This window comes from Phoxinus phoxinus (assembly GCF_949152265.1).
Source record: "Phoxinus phoxinus genome assembly, chromosome: 3".
Lineage (NCBI taxonomy): Eukaryota > Metazoa > Chordata > Actinopteri > Cypriniformes > Leuciscidae > Phoxinus > Phoxinus phoxinus.
In genome coordinates, this window is record NC_136878.1 from 19,666,659 (window position 1) to 19,688,045 (window position 21,387).

The window sequence follows — 21,387 nt, forward strand, 5'->3', positions numbered from 1 at the left end:
TTAATTATTGTTCTTGCCTGAGCCTTTTTCTTCTGATAATTAATTAAATTATCTTGGTTCAGGTTATTTCTTAACATTCTCATTGCCCTATTTCGTTCTTTAATGGCTTTTGTACATGTATCATTCCACCATGGGACAATTTTCCTTCCCCCCCAACTAACTTATATGGTATGATTTTTAATGCTGCATTCAATATTAAATGTGTAACTTCAGATGCACATTCCCCAATATCACCCTGCATTGAAATTGTCTCTGCTGAAATACAACATATTTCTTTAAAACTTTCCCAGTCAGCTTTATTAAACTCCCACTTCTTATGATTAGGCCTTTCTTGGATATCTACTTCAATATTTATATAGAGCATAATATTGGAAATTTATCACTTCCAATACTTGTACTTTCCTTTACCTTCCATTCACAAGAATTTGCCAAATTATTAGAAACTAGCGTGAGAACAATACAAGACAGTGTGTTAGAACGTATTTACAAGGGTTATATACGTTGATAACTACTAAGTGCCCATCTGATTTATACATTTCAATGATTACACATTCTATTTCTGTTGCAGTTTCTATTCTTCTAAATGGTATCCCATCCCTTACAAATGTTGCACATCCTCCTCCCTGATTTCCACCTCTATCAAACCTAACAGTTTCATAACCAGGTAAAATAAAATCAAGGTGAGGCCGTAGCCAAGTTTCTTGAATGCAAACAATATCAGGTTTGACTTCAAACTCAGCTACATATTTCTTAAATTCTTGTCCGTTTGCATATAAGTTTTATATAACTTATATATAAGTTATATAAAACTCTGAGACCCTCCATCATTATTAGTACTTAGCATGCCATGTATATCTTCAGCTTTTAAATCTTTGATACATAAGAACTCCTCTGCAGCTTCTACCACTGTCGTGATCCTGCCACTTTTCCTTTCTTGTCGTGTGGCAACATTCACAACTTTACATATAAAAGCTATAAAGCTCTTTTTTTCTACCTTCAAGATGTTCTCCTCCACTATACACTTATGCCTACATGGTTGCTGTGTGATTGCCGGTGTTGTGTCTACTGGTCCTGGCTGAAATCTCCTTATGCCTAACCTCTGGGGTAGGCCTGCTCCATGCGTCACACTTTCATTCGGGATTTCATGACACTCTGTTGATCTATTTTCCTTGGTTTCATATTTGCTCTGCATAATGACACCTTATTCACAACCTTGTACCTCTGTTCTTCTTTAGCTGTACTTTATTTAGCATATTTAATTTTCCCCATATCCTTCTCAATAGCTTTTGTCACCTGAACTGGGTGGAAGTGACCTTTATCATTACCAAGTGTAATAATTACTTTCCACTCTTCCTGCTTGTCATCATCAGGCCTACTGCTCCCCTTAGATTTGGCTTTAATCTTTTTGTTAATTTGTCTTGGAGTACTCTCTCCTCCACTACTCGCTTCAGACCAAGATTTTTTCCTTGCCTTTTTTGTTTGACTAACCTCCATATCTGAAGGCAACCCATTATCATTACCATCTGAACTATATCCCATTGCTACATTCACGATACAGTTCGATTGCAATCTGCTTTCGCTCAGTCCAAAGAATCCACCGTCCAACTCAATTCCGGCTCCAGTCGACTTCCAGCACCCGCCCAAAAACTCCAGTCCTAGGTTCTCCGTTGCATACCTTGTTGAGCGCGATATCCTGTTACTCTGGGAAGGCCCTTTATATAAGGTTTGTTCCGTTAATAATAATCATGGGGCGGAGCTATTCGTAAACGGCACTTCACCACACAAGTGTTAAACAAATTACAGTTAGTTTAATTTGTTTATGCAGTTTTTTTATGTATTAGAATGTACAGTATCAAAAAGATGCATATTGTGACAGAAGATTTAATTAGAGACGCCATAAATTAATGACTAGTGCGTTCTCACTTTTTACATTTGAATAGGCTTTTTCACTTTTTAATATTCCGTAACTATATGAGACCCTCTATGCATACTATTTGTGGACAGTATGTTTGATTATCAATAACTATTTTATTGATTCAAAAAGCATATCAATGTTTATTTTACAAATTTTAGTATGCCGCCACCATGACGCGGAGATGGCTGTTTATAAGGCTGCCATTTACCTTTGTTAGCCTGAGAAGGAGAGAATTGAGGATCAGAACAAACCATTTGATGCCAAGACTGCCTGCTATGTGGCTGATGTCAAAGAGTTGTACCTCAAGGAAACAATCAAGAGCAAAGACGGTGGCAAAGCCACAGTTGTTTTGCTTGACACTAAGGAGGTGAGTTTGAACTTCCATTAAATGTAGATGCTCATTAAATTACTTATTACATTGTTTTCTTTTATATCTAATATAGCAAATTTATAGGAGAGAGTTGCTAAGGAAGAAGATGTCTACCCAATGAATCCTCCCAAATATGACAAGATTGAGGACATGGCCATGATGACCCATCTCAATGAAGCCTCTGTGCTGTATAACCTCAAAGAGCGTTATGCTGCGTGGATGATCTACGTAAATTCTGAAAACAACAAACAAAAGCATTTAAGTTATTTTTGTCTGTGTTGTTGCAATCTGACCACGTAGGAGGGGACGTTCTCGCGACCTTGTGCAACGTTCCCTAAAAGTTCTCTAAAAGTAACGAAAGTTCCGAACCTTTACAGAACATTAGGGACGTTCATAGAACGTCCTCTTTTGGTAATGAAAGTGCAGTTCAAGGTTCCTTATATGACTTTAGGGGGACGTTCTATTTGGGGTATGTTATGGTCACATAGCAAACGTTACAAAGTGGACATTCGGGACGTTAACAGAACGTTCTCGCATGGTCCTCTGTTGGTCATATAATAACGTTCCCGTTATTACTTTAGGGGGACGTTCGATGTTGGTTATTCTATGGTCACACAACAACGTTACAAAGAGGACATTCGGGACGTTAACAGAACGTTCTCGCATGGTCCTCTGTTGGTCATATAATAACGTTCCCAATGTGACTTTAGGGGGACGTTCGATGTTGGTTATTCTATGGTCACACAACAACGTTACAAAGAGGACATTCGGGACGTTAACAGAACGTTCTCGCATGGTCCTCTGTTGGTCATATAATAACGTTCCCAATGTGACTTTAGGGGGACGTTCGATGTTGGTTATTCTATGGTCACACAACAACGTTACAAAGAGGACATTCGGGACGTTAACAGAACGTTCTCGCATGGTCCTCTGTTGGTCATATAATAACGTTCCCAATGTGACTTTAGGGGGACGTTCGATGTTGGTTATTCTATGGTCACACAACAACGTTACAAAGAGGACATTCGGGACGTTAACAGAACGTTCTCGCATGGTCCTCTGTTGGTCATATAATAACGTTCCCAATGTGACTTTAGGGGGACGTTCGATGTTGGTTATTCTATGGTCACACAACAACGTTACAAAGAGGACATTCGGGACGTTAACAGAACGTTCTCGCATGGTCCTCTGTTGGTCATATAATAACGTTCCCAATGTGACTTTAGGGGGACGTTCGATGTTGGTTATTCTATGGTCACACAACAACGTTACAAAGAGGACATTCGGGACGTTAACAGAACGTTCTCGCATGGTCCTCTGTTGGTCATATAATAACGTTCCCAATGTGACTTTAGGGGGACGTTCGATGTTGGTTATTCTATGGTCACACAACAACGTTACAAAGAGGACATTCGGGACGTTAACAGAACGTTCTCGCATGGTCCTCTGTTGGTCATATAATAACGTTCCCAATGTGACTTTAGGGGGACGTTCCATACTGGTTATTAAATGGTCACACAACAACGTTACAAAGAAGACATTCAGGACGTTAACAGAACGTTCTCGCATGGTCCTCTGTTGGTCATATAATAACATTCCCGTTATTACTTTAGGGGGACGTTCGATGTTGGTTATTCTATGGTCACACAACAACGTTACAAAGAGGACATTCGGGACGTTAACAGAACGTTCTCGCATGGTCCTCTGTAGTCATATCGCTACCAATGTGACTTTAGATGAACGTTCTAGGTCACACAACAACGTTACAAATATGACAGATTACTGAAAGCAATGTATTAAATGTAGCCTACATAGGGCTGCCTCACGCATTGAGCGTGAGACTCACGCAGTCACGCAATTGGCCCTTTTCACACGCTCTCACGCCACACATCCATTTTCTCACGCAGAAAATAATCACGGAGCAAAGAGGACACTGACAACGACAGACAAGAGCAGGTTACTTTTGATAAATTATCAGCTCTCAGATTCTGTCAATTTTATTACGCAATTCAACCAATAGGCTAAATACCGTTTTGGCACTTGTAAATGTGAAGTGACAGATCTCTGCGCCTCAGTTCAAGCGGCACGAACAGATCAACTCTAACTCTTCTTTACTATTAGTAAATAAACCCGAACTTACCGAAATGTATAGGCCTATGTCTCGGATCAATCAGTGTGTTTCAACCGCGGTAAGAAGTCAATAAAACAGGTCGGCTAGAACAATGTCACACATAAGTTTCATTTAGCCTACATCAGGAAAGCAATTTAATGACCATTTGGCTGGAAAAATTAGCTATAGAGTTTTGTTAAATATGTCCAATATTAGGCTACATATTATATTTTTACTTAGCCTATATCATTAAAATATTATAAAGTTGTTATTATAATAAAGAACGCATTATATTTCATTTAAGTTGTTATTTTTAACCTTTAATAAAAAATAGCCTAGGGCTCTCTATGTTTACAGCATTAGTGATGTATTTTTTAGCATGTTTCTACTTTAACTAATAATTATCAAAATGAATCGATATTGAATCAAGATGTAAAGCAATAATAAATACAGTAACCTGCGAGTAATTAAAATAACATTTTAACATGTTAGTAAACCTAATCAAAATAAGTTACCAAATGTTTTGAAAATCACAACTTATTGTGATGCAAGTTTTTCTCTCTCACAGAGATCACATTGAGATCACGTTTAATGGAGCACAAAAATATAAATAGAGTAGGCTAATTTGTTTGCATCTACATCTGTCTGCATTGACTTGCTTACTCCTATTATCAACGCGGCCACGACATTGGAAAGCCATTACAAGTATGAAAACAATACAATGTCATAGATCAAGGCAACGTGAAAATAAGCGATGCATAAAGCAGTTCAATTTTTCACCACAGATTTACATTGGAAAATTGTGGAGTTTTGTGGAGCTCTGACACTGTCTCCTAGCCTACTGCTGAAACCGCATGCTACATTTGAATATATCAAGCGCACTTTACGACTTAGTCTAAAAATACTTACCAACATTGGTGCAGAATGGTGAACACATTTACCATTTATTATTTTCTATATGTCTATATACATTTCTATATAAATATTCAAAATGAATATTTTGGCGAGGCACTGCCACACCCGCGGCTGACTCAGAAGGAAGAGCTGCAGCCCCATTCAACTGTGAGCCACTGCTGCTGGTGCTGTCTATTCCATTATCTGTCCTTTATGTGTGGAGTGGGGAGCGCGCTTACTGCAGGGCATGGAAGCGCCCGCGCAATCACTTGCATTTTTTCCTGTCAACAGTGTAAACAACTTAAATACTCCATAATTTCTGGTCATACAGATAAGAATCACATTATTCAAGGCTTTTATTTGTGTAAACTGACAATATCAAGAAAACGTTGTGCTTTTGCAAAATAAACCACCACAAAGGACTGTTTTAAAGCTGACAAGCTGATATGAATATGAAGATTGAAGATTGTTGTATTGCATGTATTTTCTAAAAGATGAATATGACATTTCGTTAATTAAAAAATAAGCACTTCAATGTTGTATACAACAAGTTTTGTTCTGTTAGATGTGTTTTGACTGTTTCTTGTATTCTGTATAATTATATGAAGATATATTAACCAAAAAAAAATATATAGGCTATATAAATATAAACAAAAAACAAAACCCCAAAAATTATATATAGCCTATATATATATATATATATATATATATATATATATATATATATATATATATATATAGGCTATATATTTTTTTTTTTTAAGAAGAAATCCCGCTTGATATTCATAATTTCAGGAAAGCAGCTGCTAGATAAAGTGGACAAAGTTAATGGCGATTTCAAATTCTCAAGTCAATAGCTATGTGATGACCACAAAGATCACAACACTGAACTTCCCCCAGAATGGAAGACATTTTTTTTACAAGCGAAGAAAAAATCAATTGGATGAGTCACATCTGAGAAGAAGAAACAGGTAAGACGTTTATACATTAGGCTACAACAATTATACATTACAATAATGAACGATTTTTCATGAGAAATGTTAGGTAGCGTATAATAGCCTATAACGAATAAAATACGAAAATTTTACAACCGTGAATTATGACTTATTGGGTCTATTTGCACTTCAACATTTTTAAATACATTTTAAAAAATATTACTAAATTTTAATTATTATAATATACATTCTTTATTAGTAAATAACACTAAATTATGCTCACAACAATTATTTATTTGAACACAATACTTTCAATATAACGCAAAGTAGCTATGGTGATATAAGGTCCATGTTTTAGGCTAATTAAAATAATAATATTATAGGCTATAGGTCAAGCCTACACACACACACGAAGATATACCCAAGTTGCATTAATTAATTAGTTAGCCTAATTATTGGGTGCGGAACCCAGTTTTTTTTGTTTTCATTTATATTATATTATAATATAACGTAATTATTAGCCTAGTATTATAACGCAATATATCATTATTAATACACATAAAAAAATTTAAATAAAATAAAAAACGTTTAACACCTGTCACAAATTCTAAATCTGGCAGCGGGCATATATAAGCTGGGGTCAGTGACCATCGCGCTCACACAGCCCAACTCTTTGACTCGACTCGACATACCTAACTCACCTGTAGTGGACATCCCAACTGGACATCCCAACTGTCAGTTTCTCTGAGGTAGGCCTAAATGTATTTTTAATTAACCATTTTAACACAAAACAAAATGACATATAATTCCATATTATTATTATTATCATGTCTACATATTTTATAAGGACAGTAGCCTTTGAGCGAAATTTTCTCATGGTAAAACGTCCGTTTCCACAAGAAATGTAATAAATTGTCATAAAATTGACGGACTGTCTTTTCCAGTAGTAAATGTACAACATTTACTCGCACAAACTGCTTTTCCGTCTTTTTCTTTAACTTTATACCACTCGTCCGCACTGTTAAACGCCGTTAGGCTACAATTGTCGTTAAATACCGTTATGTTTACTTGACGTCATTTGGTCTAAAGGAGTACGCCTATCTATCCTTTTCAGATAAGCTGAATAGATAAGCTTATTTTTTTAGGGTTAAGTCTGTCATGTTAAAATTAGCTACTTTAAAATAAATTATGAATACAATTATTATCAATATTGTAAGTTTATTTGAAAATCAACGCGCCTTCTCACAGGCTGTGAGCGCGCGCGCACCTCGGCCTCCGCACGAGCGCGAGGAGCCGTCATCACGGTGTGGGCGCAAGACCCCATTTCGCGTGGACGTGTGAACAGAAAACACTAAATGACATATAAAATATGTAGACATGATAATAATAATAATAATAATAATAATAATAACAGTAATAATAAGATGGAATTATAAGGACAGTAGCTTTTGAGCGAAGTTTCCTCATGAAAACGGCCGTTTTCACAATTAATGTAATAAATTGTCATAAAATTGACCGACTGTCTTTTCCAGTAGTAAATTTACCACATTGCTTATGTGCTTTTTCGTCTTTTTCTTTAACTTTATAGCACTACCACTCGTCCGCACTGTTAAACGCCATATGCTATAATTGTCATTAAATGCCGTTATGTCTACGTGACGTAATTTTGCCTAAAGGAGTAGTCTATCCTTTTCAGATAAGCTTAATTTTTTAGGGTTATGTCTGTCATGTTAACATTAGCTACTTTAAAATAAATTATGAAGGCAGTTATTATAAATATTGTATACTTTATTTTAATATTAACGTGCCTTCTCACAGGCTTGGCTGTGAGCGCGCGCGCGCCCCTCAGCCTCCGCAACAGCCAGCTCCCAGTTTGCGCTTATATTTTCAAAACGAGCCTACAATAGCTATTAGCAGAAATAAGCCTTATTGGTGATAATAAAGGTCCATGTTTAATAATGTTCATGAAATTAAATTTTTATTGGTTTTCTTTATATTCTACATAACAAAATCAGAACAAACAATAAATACACGGTATAAAACACACACAAACAAAATAAAATAAAAACTAATTAAATAAATAAATAATAATAATTATTATTATTATAGAAATTACACTTTAATGCACAACCGGGTAAGTCACAATTTAGGCATGGATCTAGTATCATCTATATCCTTTGAAGTAACAGTGTAAATACAATTCTCCCACATCAAGGTTTATGTGATTTCCATTCACTTTATGCATCTTTTCTGTGCTTTCCAGACCCTGCCCCACAGACAGACTAGCATGATGTCATCTCAGAAGGTAGGCTTGTCTTGCAAAAAAGGTTTTTAAATTTACAGCATATTGCTGACATGCCAGAAAAAAAATTTCACCTTAATGTGGAGTGAAAGATCACTGTATTTGTTTCAAAATTAATGATTCTTTAGGTTTTCTATTTAAATTACATGTGTACCCATTTGCAGAGAAAAAAACACATATCTGTGTCACACAACTGGATGCCTGCAGAAGCTAGGAAAAGAGAATACAAACGACTATGGCAGAGGGTGCAAAGGAAAATGAGAAATGTGCACATTAATGCAGCTGGTCCTAGTACTGTGCTAGACAGTGAAGCACACAATTCCAGGGACACTATGCCAATCTGGAACCCAGGCCTAAAAAATGCAATGACTGGAGAATCTAATAGTGACAGCGATGAAATGTCGTTTGTCAATACTGACATCAATGCAGTCACATCGCTACAACATACAATGGCAGAAGACACAGAGAATATGGTTCTTGAATATTCCAGTAGTGACATGGATGGAGAGTTTTTTGAGAATACTGCCAACATTGATATGCCCACTGAAAATTTAGCAGAGGAGTTAAAGAAGTGGATCAATGAATATAATATCAAGCACAATGCTGCAGACAAACTGCTCAAAATTCTCAGAGATCAAGGGCATAAACACCTGCCATCTACTACTAAAACATTATTAAAAACGGATCATGTTGAAAGCCAAATGGTGTCTGGTGTGGAATGCATTAAATTAGGAGTGACTGAACAATTAATCATGTGCTTGAATCGGTATCCCAACAATTATGCAAAAGACATCACTGAGCTTGAGATTTCCCTCAATGTAGATGGACTGCCACTCTTTAAGAGCACTGGTAAATCTTTCTGGCCTGTACTCTGCACAGTACATCTAAAACCAGCAAGCACATTTCCTTTGACCATTGCCCTTACTGAAGCCAAGCCCAAATCACTGGATTTCATTAAAATCATATCAGATGAATTGAAAATGATACAAATGAATGGCTTTGCATGGGGAGAAACAACACTCAATGTGAGATTGAGATGCATTACCTGTGATGCACCAGCAAAAGCCATGCTGAAGTGCATCAAACAATTCTCAGGTTACTATGGCTGTGACAAATGCACCCAAAAAGGCAACTGGGAGGGGCGCATCACGTACCAACAAGTGCATGACCTCACTTTGAGGAATGATGTCTCATTTAGAGAGCAACACCAGCCAGAACATCATCACGAAAATGCCGTGTCCCCTTTCAGCAATCTCCAAATTGACATGATCAAGTCTTTCCCTGCTGACTACATGCACCAATGCTGCCTGGGAGTGATGAGAAAATTGCTCCTACTATGGTCACGGGGCAAGTCGGAGAATCGGCTATCGCCAGCTCAGCTGAGGGAGGTCAATCAGAGGCTAAGGAATTTGAGAAGTGACATACCCCATATTTTTGCCAGGAAGCCACGCAGTCTGGAGGAATTGGAGAGGTGGAAGGCCACTGAATTCAGGCAGTTTATGCTCTACACTGGCAAAGTTGTTCTCCGGGGAATCCTGCCAGAAACCCTGTACAGTCATTTCATGGCCTTTAGTGTGGCTTTGTGTATACTAGTGTCTCCACATTTAACACAAACCCACAATGTGTATGCCCATGAGCTCCTCACATATTTTGTAGAACAAGGCCGGCACATATATGGGAAAGAATTCCTAGTGTACAATGTGCACTCACTGCTTCACCTCACTGCTGATGCCACCACATATGGATCATTAGACAAATGCAGTGCCTTTGCGTTTGAGAGCTACCTCCACCAGCTGAAGAAGATGGTTAGATCAGGAAACCATGTTCTAGTCCAAGCAGCAAAACGGCTCCAAGAACGTTCACAGATTCCTATACAAACAAATGAAGAGAGACCAATACAATTGAAACATCCTAATAATGTTTACATTGTTAGCCCAACATCCTGCTGTGAAGTTCTGGAGAGGACCAACTCCGGAAAGTTCTTATGTAGAGTCTTCTCACACTTAACGGCGTACCTTTACGAGCCATGTGACTCAATGATCTATGGAGCCTATGTATGTGGTCCATCAAAGATGGAGATTCTGGACAAGACAAACTTGCAAGGAAGGGCAATGATCCTTGAGGACGGGCATGGCCGCAAAGTTGTCTTTTCTCTCCTTCATGACCTTGATTAAGGAAATATGGAAATATGTACATAGTTAGTATTATTTTTTTCTGTCATTGCTTTAATGTCTTAACTTAGATTTCATATTTATTGGCCCTCTTTTCTAAGGGGTGTATGTTCTTCTGTTTAATGTAGGTTGGATTTTACATAGTTATTTTTGAACAAGAAAATGCAATTGCTGTGGCGCCTACATTATGGGTAGAGGAGGTGAATGGGGTAAGGCAACATGCATGTGCACACACACACACACACAGACACACCCACACACACATAATTAATACCGGAAAAAAATAAGATGTGATTAACTTTTCCCTGAAATGTTTTAGGTTCTGATTTGCTACTGGCCCCGTAGAAATGCTGATGCCATGGCAAAGGCCTCCCAAAGGCCAGATAAGGAGCTCTGGAAGCGACATAAAATAAGAATACTCTCCGAGACTGGTGAGAAAACTGAATAAATATATAGTCATATGGAGGTACACTGCCTTTACATAGTAAAATGATTACAAAAAAGACAACACAAATTTACTCTATCCTTAGACAACTATAAGACAGCCAGAGAGCGAGCCAAAAAAGCTGTTGAAAGTTCAAATGTGGACACAGAAGAAGAGGTGCTAAAAGTGCGGGAAAAAAAAAGTACCATCAAAATACTGGACAGAGAGTGAAGGTAAACACACGCGATTGCTTTTTCATGCATTACTCCGCTGTTTATGTATAAAAATTATGCCATATACCATGCATGATTACAGAGACAACTACTTTATAAAACTAAACGATATATAAACTGTTTCATCCTGAATTAATAGGAGAATGTGAGATTCCTACCGAAAAAAGGAGAAAAATGTCCACATCCTCTCAAAAGCCATTAAGCCTCCCAAAGCCCCCGAGTTGTAAGTAACAGATTTAACTTTTGGTGTCATTTCTTGTGTTGTGTTGATTTGATGGTGGTGTGTACGCTGTCAATTGTTGAACAGGCAAAATAAGTGCATTGCCAGCTGAAGTGAACAGGCTATTTGTGTGAAATACAAACAGATTTCTGATGAAAATCCTATTTTAAACATTTTTGAATTGTGTCTTATATTGAGTTGTAGGGTGGTATTTTTTGTCATGGCATTTTGTGTAAGTTACAATTCCTTGTCAAAATACTTAAAGGAACACTCCGACTTTTTGGGACTTTATCCTATTCAACTTATCCCCCAGAGTTAGATAAATCCATACATACCTTTTTCATCTCCGTGTGTGCTATGAGTCTGTTTGACGCACCCACCGCTAGCCTAGCTTAGCACAAAGACTGGATGTAAATGGTTGCAGCTAGCATACTAATCCAAATAAGTGACAAAATAACGCAAACATTTTCCTATTTACATGTTGTGATTTGTATAGTCACAGAGTGTGCAAAAAACAAAGTCAAATGAGACACAGACATATTTTAACCGTATAAATACTGGGAACTATATTCTCTGAAGGCGAAGCACTGCTACTTGGGCGGAATGATAACCGCAGCACCTGAGACGCGCCGTGGTGAGGAGCAGAGAGTTCGTTCAGAGCGCGTCTCAGGTGCGCTGCGGTTATCACTCCGCCCTATATTCAGGGAATATAGTTCCCAGTATTTATACGGTTAAAATATGTCTGTGTTTCATGTGACTTTGTTTTTTGCACACTCTGTGACTATATAAATCACAACATGTAAATAGGAAAATGTTTGCGTTATTTTGTCACTTATTTGGATTAGTATGCTAGCTGCAACCATTTACATCCAGTCTTTGTGCTAAGCTAGGCTAGCGTGGGTGCGTCAAACAGACTTATAGCACGCACGGAGATGAAAAAGGTATGTATGGACTTATCTAACTCTGGGGGATAAGGTGAATAGGCTAAAGTCCCAAAAAGTCGGAGTGTTCCTTTAACTCCCCTGAACTATGAGTTTATCCCATGCTTTCAATGTCTGTTCTTAGACAAACCACCTACTGACATCACAATAACTGCTCACTCACCTGAGGAAGAGGAGCCATCCCTACCAAATCTTTCAGCTAATGATACTTTCCATGGTATGTATGTTTACTGTTGGTCTTCTATTCATCTGTTAAGATAAATGTTTTTTTTTTTATCTTCAGTAAATTAAGGCGAGACACTACAGGTGAATAGGGTAACATTTTAAAATAATAGATATCACCATGAAACTTCCTCAGGTGATTACTTACACAAGTTCATAAAAAAAATGTATTACAAGTTTTTGAAATGTGTATGTTTAATTATGCAAATTAGGCATTATCTGATTAAATATGCACAACTTTGCATATATTTTTGGTAGATAGATCTGAACATATGATAAAGTCGGTGCAAAATTTTTTTTTTTCATTTTGATTACACACACGATGAAAAAAGATGTTCAGAGGGATTTCAGGATATGCTTCATTACCTAGGAAACCCCACCCCCCCCCCCACCCCAACCACCCCACATCATCATCTCACCCATCTCAATTTTTCAGATTTCCAGCATCTCATCGAGCAATCTGAGCAGCGGATGCTCCTCGCAATAGAGAGAATGTCGACAGATATTTCAAATTCTATTGAGCGTTTGGTCCAGGCTATTCAACAGAATCGTCCTGGTCCGGCAACCATCACAACACCACCACAGGAGACCATTGAGAGGCCCTGCAAAACAGTGCAGGAGCTGCAAGCTTTAATATTAAAACTTGAGGGACCTGAAGGAAAAAAAAGGATGGTATGTTGATATAGCACAGGGGTCTGCAACCTTTTTGTTACAAAGTGCCATTTTAAGTTCAAAATGTAGATCTGTGTGCATGTAGGCTAATTTATCTGAATGAAATACATACACCTCTCGCATTTGCTTGTGTGCCAGCGATTAACCCTGCTCCGCATGCCACTGCAACACTAACATTTGCTTTTTAATATTTATCTTTGTTGCATAGATACAGTTTTTGAGTCTGATGGGAGGCAGCAACATTGGAGACGCTGTGAGGAGAATCCTTCGGAAAATAGCTACCAATGAGGCCTGGTCAAATTACAGCCTGAAAGGCCGAAAAGGAAAACTGACCTTCATAGGGACAGCCCTCCACCATATTGTTTTAAGTATGCTTTTCAAAACTTCTCTCTTCTTCTGTGCCTCATTCATTCATTCATTCTCACTTCATCATACAACTTTTTAAAGAGCAAATGATAAACAGAAAAATGTCTGTACTGCAGTGTACCTTCAGATTATTTTTTTTCTCGTTTTTGACTTCAACAGTATTTCTCCATAAGGATTTAGATTATCAGCCATGTCTAAACTTTCCGAGGTAGACTGACCACGAGCTATGAGGTTGTGAAACTAAGGTTTTTGCTTCTGTAGAACTATAAGTTCTTATGGGAAAAAAACTACACTACCCACAATCCTAAACGTAGGATTCCCTATTCAAGCGCAAGAATCGCGCGCTGTTCTGTGATGCACATCCTGATGCCTCGATAACGGCCCATTTCAAATGTTTACTGCTTTCTTCTCTTTCTTTTTATGCCAGTCATACGACCCACTAAGGCGGAATATACACCAATAACTGAAATGCCAGGCCTACTGTAGGCCACACCATATAGGCCTATGCTTATATTTAATTTCACGAAAACACAAAAACATTTTCAATAATTAGGCAGACTGAGGCAAACGACCACAGCATTCCCAGAAAGGTTGAATCTGTTATGATAGCAATTTTTTGACAAATACCTAACTGAAAACACCATTACTGCAATTATTGCTCGTCGTGTTAATGTAATAATGAATAATGTTGATTAAAAGAATATTAAACGTTTTTGTGTGTGGGTGTGTGCACTTTATGAATTAGTTAATTCGTTTTATGGGGCATTTATGAATTAGTTAATTCGTTTTTCCGATTACAAAATCAAGTCATTTTAGTAGCATGACAAAAACAATAGGATTAAATTAATATCTTACTTACATCTACAGTTTTCCTCGAGTGAAATCCATATTCTGTCTGTCTCTGTCTGAGGTGAGCGGCACTGGCGTGAACGCGGCAAAAGCTCCCGCGAACCAGCAGTTTTTTTTCTTCACTCTTCACTCTAAACTCATATGATTGGTTATTGCATCATGAGCTCATCAAGTTCGTGTCTGAATGTAAATAAAATCCGACGACTGGAGGTAACGGAACAAAAAAAAAAAAAAAAAAAATTACACTGCCTTAGCTTCTCTGCAGGGACAGCATGTGCTGAGTGGGTGCTGCTAGATCATTGACGGGGAGCTGCGCAAAACTTGGTCACTAAATATTTAATAGCCTATTCAGTTATGTTAATGATCACAATTCAAGTTTTAATTGTTTTAAATTGAACAAGCGCAACATTCAGCATTCAATCAAATAGGCCTATTCTAAAAGATGTAGCTATTATTAATAATAAAGTTATTTCAACACAATATCTCGTTATTTCGAAATATGTGTGCGTGTATCTGTAAATCCGGTGACGCGTGTAGGCTATTGATTTTTATTAATAAACAAGTGTTTTCTCTAAAAGTGTCGACTCGGCTGCAAATATGAAGTTGACGATCGCCATCTCCGTGTGAACGCGCGTATAGAGAGAAATGCACATAAATAAGCCTAATAATGGATTACATAATCAGAGAGTAGCCTTTTTCTTTTTTCGTTTTGAATTATTTCGTTTAAAGACATTTCAAGCTTTGTGTATTTGGTGTATTTGTCATGTCTGTGTGAGGCATACACTGAGTTTCGTTAAGTTAGGATATGCTCTAGTTCACGTGCGCAAGTGAGCGCGCGGGCGCCTCCGTTATATTTGTTTCGTCGGCCTATTCATTAAATACAGGCAATTGGTTGATGAAAAATTGATTAATATTAAGATACAATTTATACAAAACGAAATTCACTTTAAAGAAAGGCTTTCTATAACAACTTCAACTTCAACGGTCAAAATCATGTCTGACCCGCTCCATGTCTCATATTGCGCATCCTATCTCGGTCGTGCTGTTCACTTTTCATAAATCAACATAAATGGGAAAAAAAATAACATTATAATATTTTAACAAATATGAAACGCGCTTTTTTAATGGCTAGAACAGTATAGTAGGCCTACATTGCCTACTCTCTATTTGTACAAATTTCTGCACATTAATTTAAATCTGAATTTTGCACACAAAGGCATTTGTTCAAAAAAAAGTTCACGGATAATTGTGCATGCATTTATTAGCCTAATCATTATGATACTAAAATCCTAACAAATAGGCTATGTACAAAAAATCAGATGAGCGCATAATATGAACGGTTAACAATTTTCCTCCCATAGAAAACCATTAGGCTATAAGAACGCTTAATGTGGCTTAATGCAGATTAGAATGTCCCCTTATTTATGTCGAAATAACGAGATATCGATACTAGGCCACTGTGTCCACCGTGGTCTCCTTTTTGATCAGCGGAAACGATTTTTGCTTGTTTGGGATCTGACTGTCCAGCATATTTGAAAAAGTTAAGCAAACTTTCCTGTCTTTTTGACATTTTTCCCCTGAGTAAAACGATCGAGGCTAACAGCAATCTCAACTCGTACAACAAGCGCGCAAGTCATGTGTCACAAACATTGAACACTACACAAACAGTAAAAAAAAAAAAAATTCATCAAGGCAATTAATTTTTAGTGACACATGAGGTGTCGGATCCAATAAAAAAAAGGTTCCGGATCCAATGTCGGAGGTGACGGAACATGTTCCTGCGTGTTCCGGCTCAAATTAAGCCCTGATTGTTCTTGAATATAGCTACTTTCCAGCTGTCTGGAGCCCTGCATTAGAGACTTTCACATTTATTTTGTTAATACCTTTTTTTTCTCTTCTAGGTGCTTGTGCCAAACAATTTCCGAAACACACGGAAAAGGAAATTGATACATGTATAGGGGAAACCCTCAAACATGCACCTCACCGTGCCAAGGTGGTCGACCGTCGCGACACCTGTAAGTTGTTTTATTCAATGAGATAGAGATGATTATGAGCAGTTTATTAGATGAGTCGCTCTTTGTCTTGCTCCCTCATTCCATGCTTCCTGCTCTCTCTCTCTCTCTCTCTCTCTCTCTCTCTCTCTCTCTCTCTCTCTCTCTCTCTCTCTCATATACATATTCTCTAGAATAAGTTATAACATAACTGTTTTGATGAATCCCTTCACTTCTTTACTTAGTAGGCTATACTTATACACCAAAGTGAAGTTAAAAGTAATTAAAACGTCGTTGAAGTGATTGGTAAATAAATACAATGTTTGATTTTTTCAGGCAGCGGAAGAAGAACTTCGGGCACCTCCTGAGACAGTGGCTCAGGAACAGGGACAGGGAGACAGTGACTGACACACACACACACACACACACACACACACACACACACACACACAGTATATCATTCATACAAATAATTGTTATTGCTGTTTTTGTTGAAAAATAAATCTGAAAATCTGAAAAATAAATAAATAAATGACGGATCCCTGCTTTGTATTTTATCTTTGAATGTTAAACGTGCATGCTTATTTCTGATTAAGGTTCTGCAAGAACAAGTGTGGAAGAGTTTCTCGAGTAACATTCTAGTTTGATTCCCTACAGGTTCTTGACAACAGTGGGGACGTTCAGAGAACGTTCTGGGGACATCACATTTCCAAATAAAACATGGTCCCCTAAACGTTCCGATAACGTCCCGAATGTTCTGTGAAGGTCCGCAAAATAACGTTCTCCGACCCTTTAAAGAACTCCACATCATGACCGTCTCCGAACGTTCCCAGAACGTTACTAGGCGACGTCTGACACCAGTGGGGGACGTTCTGAGAACGTCCTAGGGACATCACATTTCCAAATAAAACATGGTCCCCTAAACGTTCTGAGAACGTCCCGAATGTTCTGTGAAGGTCCGCAAAATAACGTTCTCCGACCCTTTAAAGAACTCCACATCATGACCGTCTCCGAACGTTCCCAGAACGTTATTTTGCGGACCTTCACAGAACATTCGGGACGTTCTGAGAACGTCCTGGGAACGTAACATTTCCAAATAAAACATGGTCCCCTAAACGTTCTGAGAACGTCCTGAATGTTCTGTGAAGGTCCGCAAAATAACGTTCTCCGACCCTTTAAAGAACTCCACATCATGACCGTCTCCGAACGTTCCCAGAACGTTATTAGGCGACGTCCTTGACACCAGTGGGGACGTTCTGAGAACGTCCTGGGAACGTAACATTTCTAGCTGGATTATATTATATTATATAATGTTTTTTTTTTTTTGTATTATGTCTATGATCTTTGTTACTTGATTTATATTTGATAAACCTGTTTTAATCAAATAAGTAAGGAATAATTGACTCCAGGCCGTTGAATTATTATAAAAATAATGCACACCCGAGGTGGTAATGCGGTCACGACGCGAAGCGGAGTGGCCGTTACACCTCGGGTGTGCATTATTTTTATAATAATTCAACGGCCTGGAGTCAATTATTCCGCTTATACTACAGTTACCACACCTCGAAATATTGTTCAGATAATGTATTTCAAGACGTTTGTAAAGTTTTTGTCATTAAAACGCTCTTGTATGTAGGACTAATTCCTTGCGCATCTAAACCCATGCTCCGTTGCTAATTCCAAAACGTCATTTTAGAGTTAGTAACGGAGGTTTGAGCCGCTGATAGCAGAGTAATGCTGGACACACTTAACGACTAGAAACATTCTCTGACTGTGAATGCAGCAGATTTTAAACACCGCTGTGAACACAGACTGAACGCGCTGAAAACGCGTGCATGATCAGTCATCAAGTATCAAATTACATTCATAACCGGCCTTAGAGAGAAGCATGTGCGTCAATATTATTATTTATTTATTAATTCAATTCGTTTTAATTAATTCGTTCATTCTTTAGGGCGGAGCGGGGGGGTGGCTAATTGGGCTTAAGCCCCGAATGTTTTGTCAAAAGCCCCGAATCTTTTAGGTTTTTTAAAATAACTTTAACTTTGTTCCATTCCTTCTCAGTCTTTCTGACTGGAGCGTCAAAAAATGAAACAAAAGCTCTATTACCGTGCGTGGTGGCGGACGGTAATGCATCGCGCATCACTCAGCTTGTTTGCCAACTGCCAATAAAAACTAACGAAGAATAAATCTTCTTCGTCGTTGTCATCAGGGGCTGGCAGCCGGGCTATTGTATGTTTTCACCTGCGTCGTAGCGAGCTTACTGGCTAACCGGCTGAAGTTAATATTATGGACATAACAACATTTTTTTATATGGAACACTAACAGTAAACCTCACCGGCCGGAGAGAGATTCAGAAGCAGCATTGGACAAACCGCGCGGACAAGTGAATGCTGCGTTCACACCCGTTCACACAGAACGTGAATAGAGCGTCTGGCGCGAGTGATTTCAAACTTTAAGTCAATGTGAAGACGCGTTTACGCACGTCTGGAGGTCCTGCAGCGCGAATGACGTTTAGCGCGGCACGGCCGCGAATTCACCTCATTTGCGCGTCCAGTTTTTTTTTTTTTTTTTTTACAGAGTAGGCCTAACTATCATCATTTTCCCAGATAGTGTATAGATTTTTAGGCATTCTATTATCTCAAACAGCCTGAAAAATAGTGCATTTAGCTGACGTAAATGGTAAAAAAAATCTCACCGGGGGAGAATGCCCCCGGACCCCCCTAGGTTTGGGCTAAGCCCCGAATGTTTAAATCGTCTGCCTCCGCCCCTGATTTAGTGACAGTAGACTACACTAATAAATGAAACACAAAGCCCTTTTAACAAGCAGGCTATAGGCCTATCAATTTTATTTATTTGTTATATTATCTTCAATAATTACGAAAACCCGTGCAACAACAGGACTATCAATTTATTTAAATATTCAGTTAATTTTTTTAGTGATTATGTATAGGACTGTATAGCCTACTTTATTTATTAAAATTAAACTGCATGTTTCCATTGATTGTGAAGTTAGACATTGAAAATTGCAGATCAAGCGCATGGGGCTGCAGTGTCCCTTGTTATGAATTGTATCCTCTTTTCCGTTATTACAGTTGACTACGCGAAGTGATATGGAACTGTAATGAGGTCAAGACCTGCCGGAACTACTTTAAGCGTGCGGTTCCCTGAAAATAATTGCACACCTCAGAACGTTCGTCAACCAATCAGATTCAAGCATTCAACGGCCCTGTAGTATAATATAAAATAATTATTAATAGAAGTATTTTATTTAAATAAGTACTAACATTTTATATTGATATAATAACTTATTTGCCTGGCTAAAAGCGGCGTCCACCCCCGACTTCCGGTTATTAGCGGCAGCTGACGTCAGATTTTATTGGCAGGTACTGATAACTTTACGTTATCTTTAGGTTGGTTATCAAGAAAGTGAATTTGTGAAGGCCTCAGACCTAATTTGTCATAACACGTGTTGCTATTAATAATTTATTTGAAATAAATGATTTTTTGTTTTTTTTTACAAATATACAAAGCTCTGGACTGCAGTTATCTAAATGATGCCAGGTAATTAGTTGCTGCTGATCTAAGCTTGCAGCTGTTTGAACTCCTCATGGTCCATGTTAGCAGTTGGCATGGTCAGAAATAAATGCAGCTTTGACAGCGGAAACCAGATAGAGGAATGTGGGTGTCCGGTTCAGACGCTTTTCACGTGTCAGGACAGGAGTCGTTTGATTGGGGTCACTGCACCCATGTATCATAATTCAGGACCTTGTATGGAACACGACCAATAAAAGCAAACTTTGATGTCTTGATGACTGTTGATAAAAAGGTATTAAACATTTTTCCTTCAAACATGATAAACAATATAATCAAACATTTAAGCCTTAAAGAAAATGTAGATTGAAAATATTATTCTTTCTATTGCAACCGTATGCAGCTGAATTATTCAGTTTGTGGATAATTTAAAATGTTAACTTTGATTTAAAAAGTTAGAAATGATAACAAAGCAAAATTCCACGAGTTTTAACATTAAACGTGTTAAAACATTTAATGTACTTTTCTTTCATTTGTAAAATGTATTTTTTTAGAACTCAAAACACAATATTTGCTGTGTGTAAATCATGTTCTGCTTTATCTGTTTATTTCTGAGCTAAACACTATATCCCCTGAAGGTATTTAGGGTTGTGAGTGATGAGAAGCTTTATAGTTGTTGGCTGTTTGTGGCTATCAATTATTGCTGTAAAGTCTTGATGAGCTGCTGAACTCAGACTATTTGTACAATGAGAGCTATTCCAAAACAGTTAAAAACACAGCAGGTGTGAAGTTGTCAACCTCTCATCTTAATGTGTTTTAAATGTTAAAGAGTCTATGAAGCCAAGCTGCCTGACTGGATATACTTCTCTAATACGTTTTGGCATGTTACTGACAGTACTGGCATACTGTTCATTCACTCTGAGGGCATTGCAATTCAGGCCTGAATTTACAAACACATCTATGTACTGGTCATTCCCACTACAGTCCCTTACAAATATCTTGCCTCTACCATACCTTGAAAATGTCTCACATATTTCTCCACTTTTTGTCTCAGATAAAAAAAAAAGTGACTAGATTTTAATTTAGTTTCAGGCAGGGTTGTAAACATTACTGACATTGACAACATTCAGAATAGCGTTTAATTTTTAAACGTATGTTTTCCCTTATATTTGTCTATAGGATTATTTCCCTTAATTGCACAAGGATTGACCCCACCCTCTGAATTCCGTTTTCCACTT

The 21,387-nt window shown here is 37.9% G+C and overlaps 1 protein-coding gene across 1 annotated transcript; it reads left to right on the top strand.

Annotated features, from left to right (window-relative positions):
• Positions 1 to 6,895: 6,895 nt before the first annotated feature.
• LOC306995611 (uncharacterized protein) lies at positions 6,896 to 17,249 on the top strand (the record flags this gene model as incomplete). Its single annotated transcript, XM_079607368.1, has 11 exons — positions 6,896 to 6,973; positions 8,488 to 8,529; positions 10,826 to 10,906; positions 11,017 to 11,128; positions 11,228 to 11,354; positions 11,494 to 11,577; positions 12,640 to 12,732; positions 13,174 to 13,409; positions 13,618 to 13,777; positions 16,526 to 16,639; positions 17,212 to 17,249. Exons 6-11 carry the CDS (start codon positions 11,529 to 11,531, stop codon positions 17,247 to 17,249), a joined length of 690 nt encoding a protein of 229 aa, XP_079463494.1. The 5' UTR covers positions 6,896 to 6,973; positions 8,488 to 8,529; positions 10,826 to 10,906; positions 11,017 to 11,128; positions 11,228 to 11,354; positions 11,494 to 11,528.
• Positions 17,250 to 21,387: the final 4,138 nt, after the last annotated feature.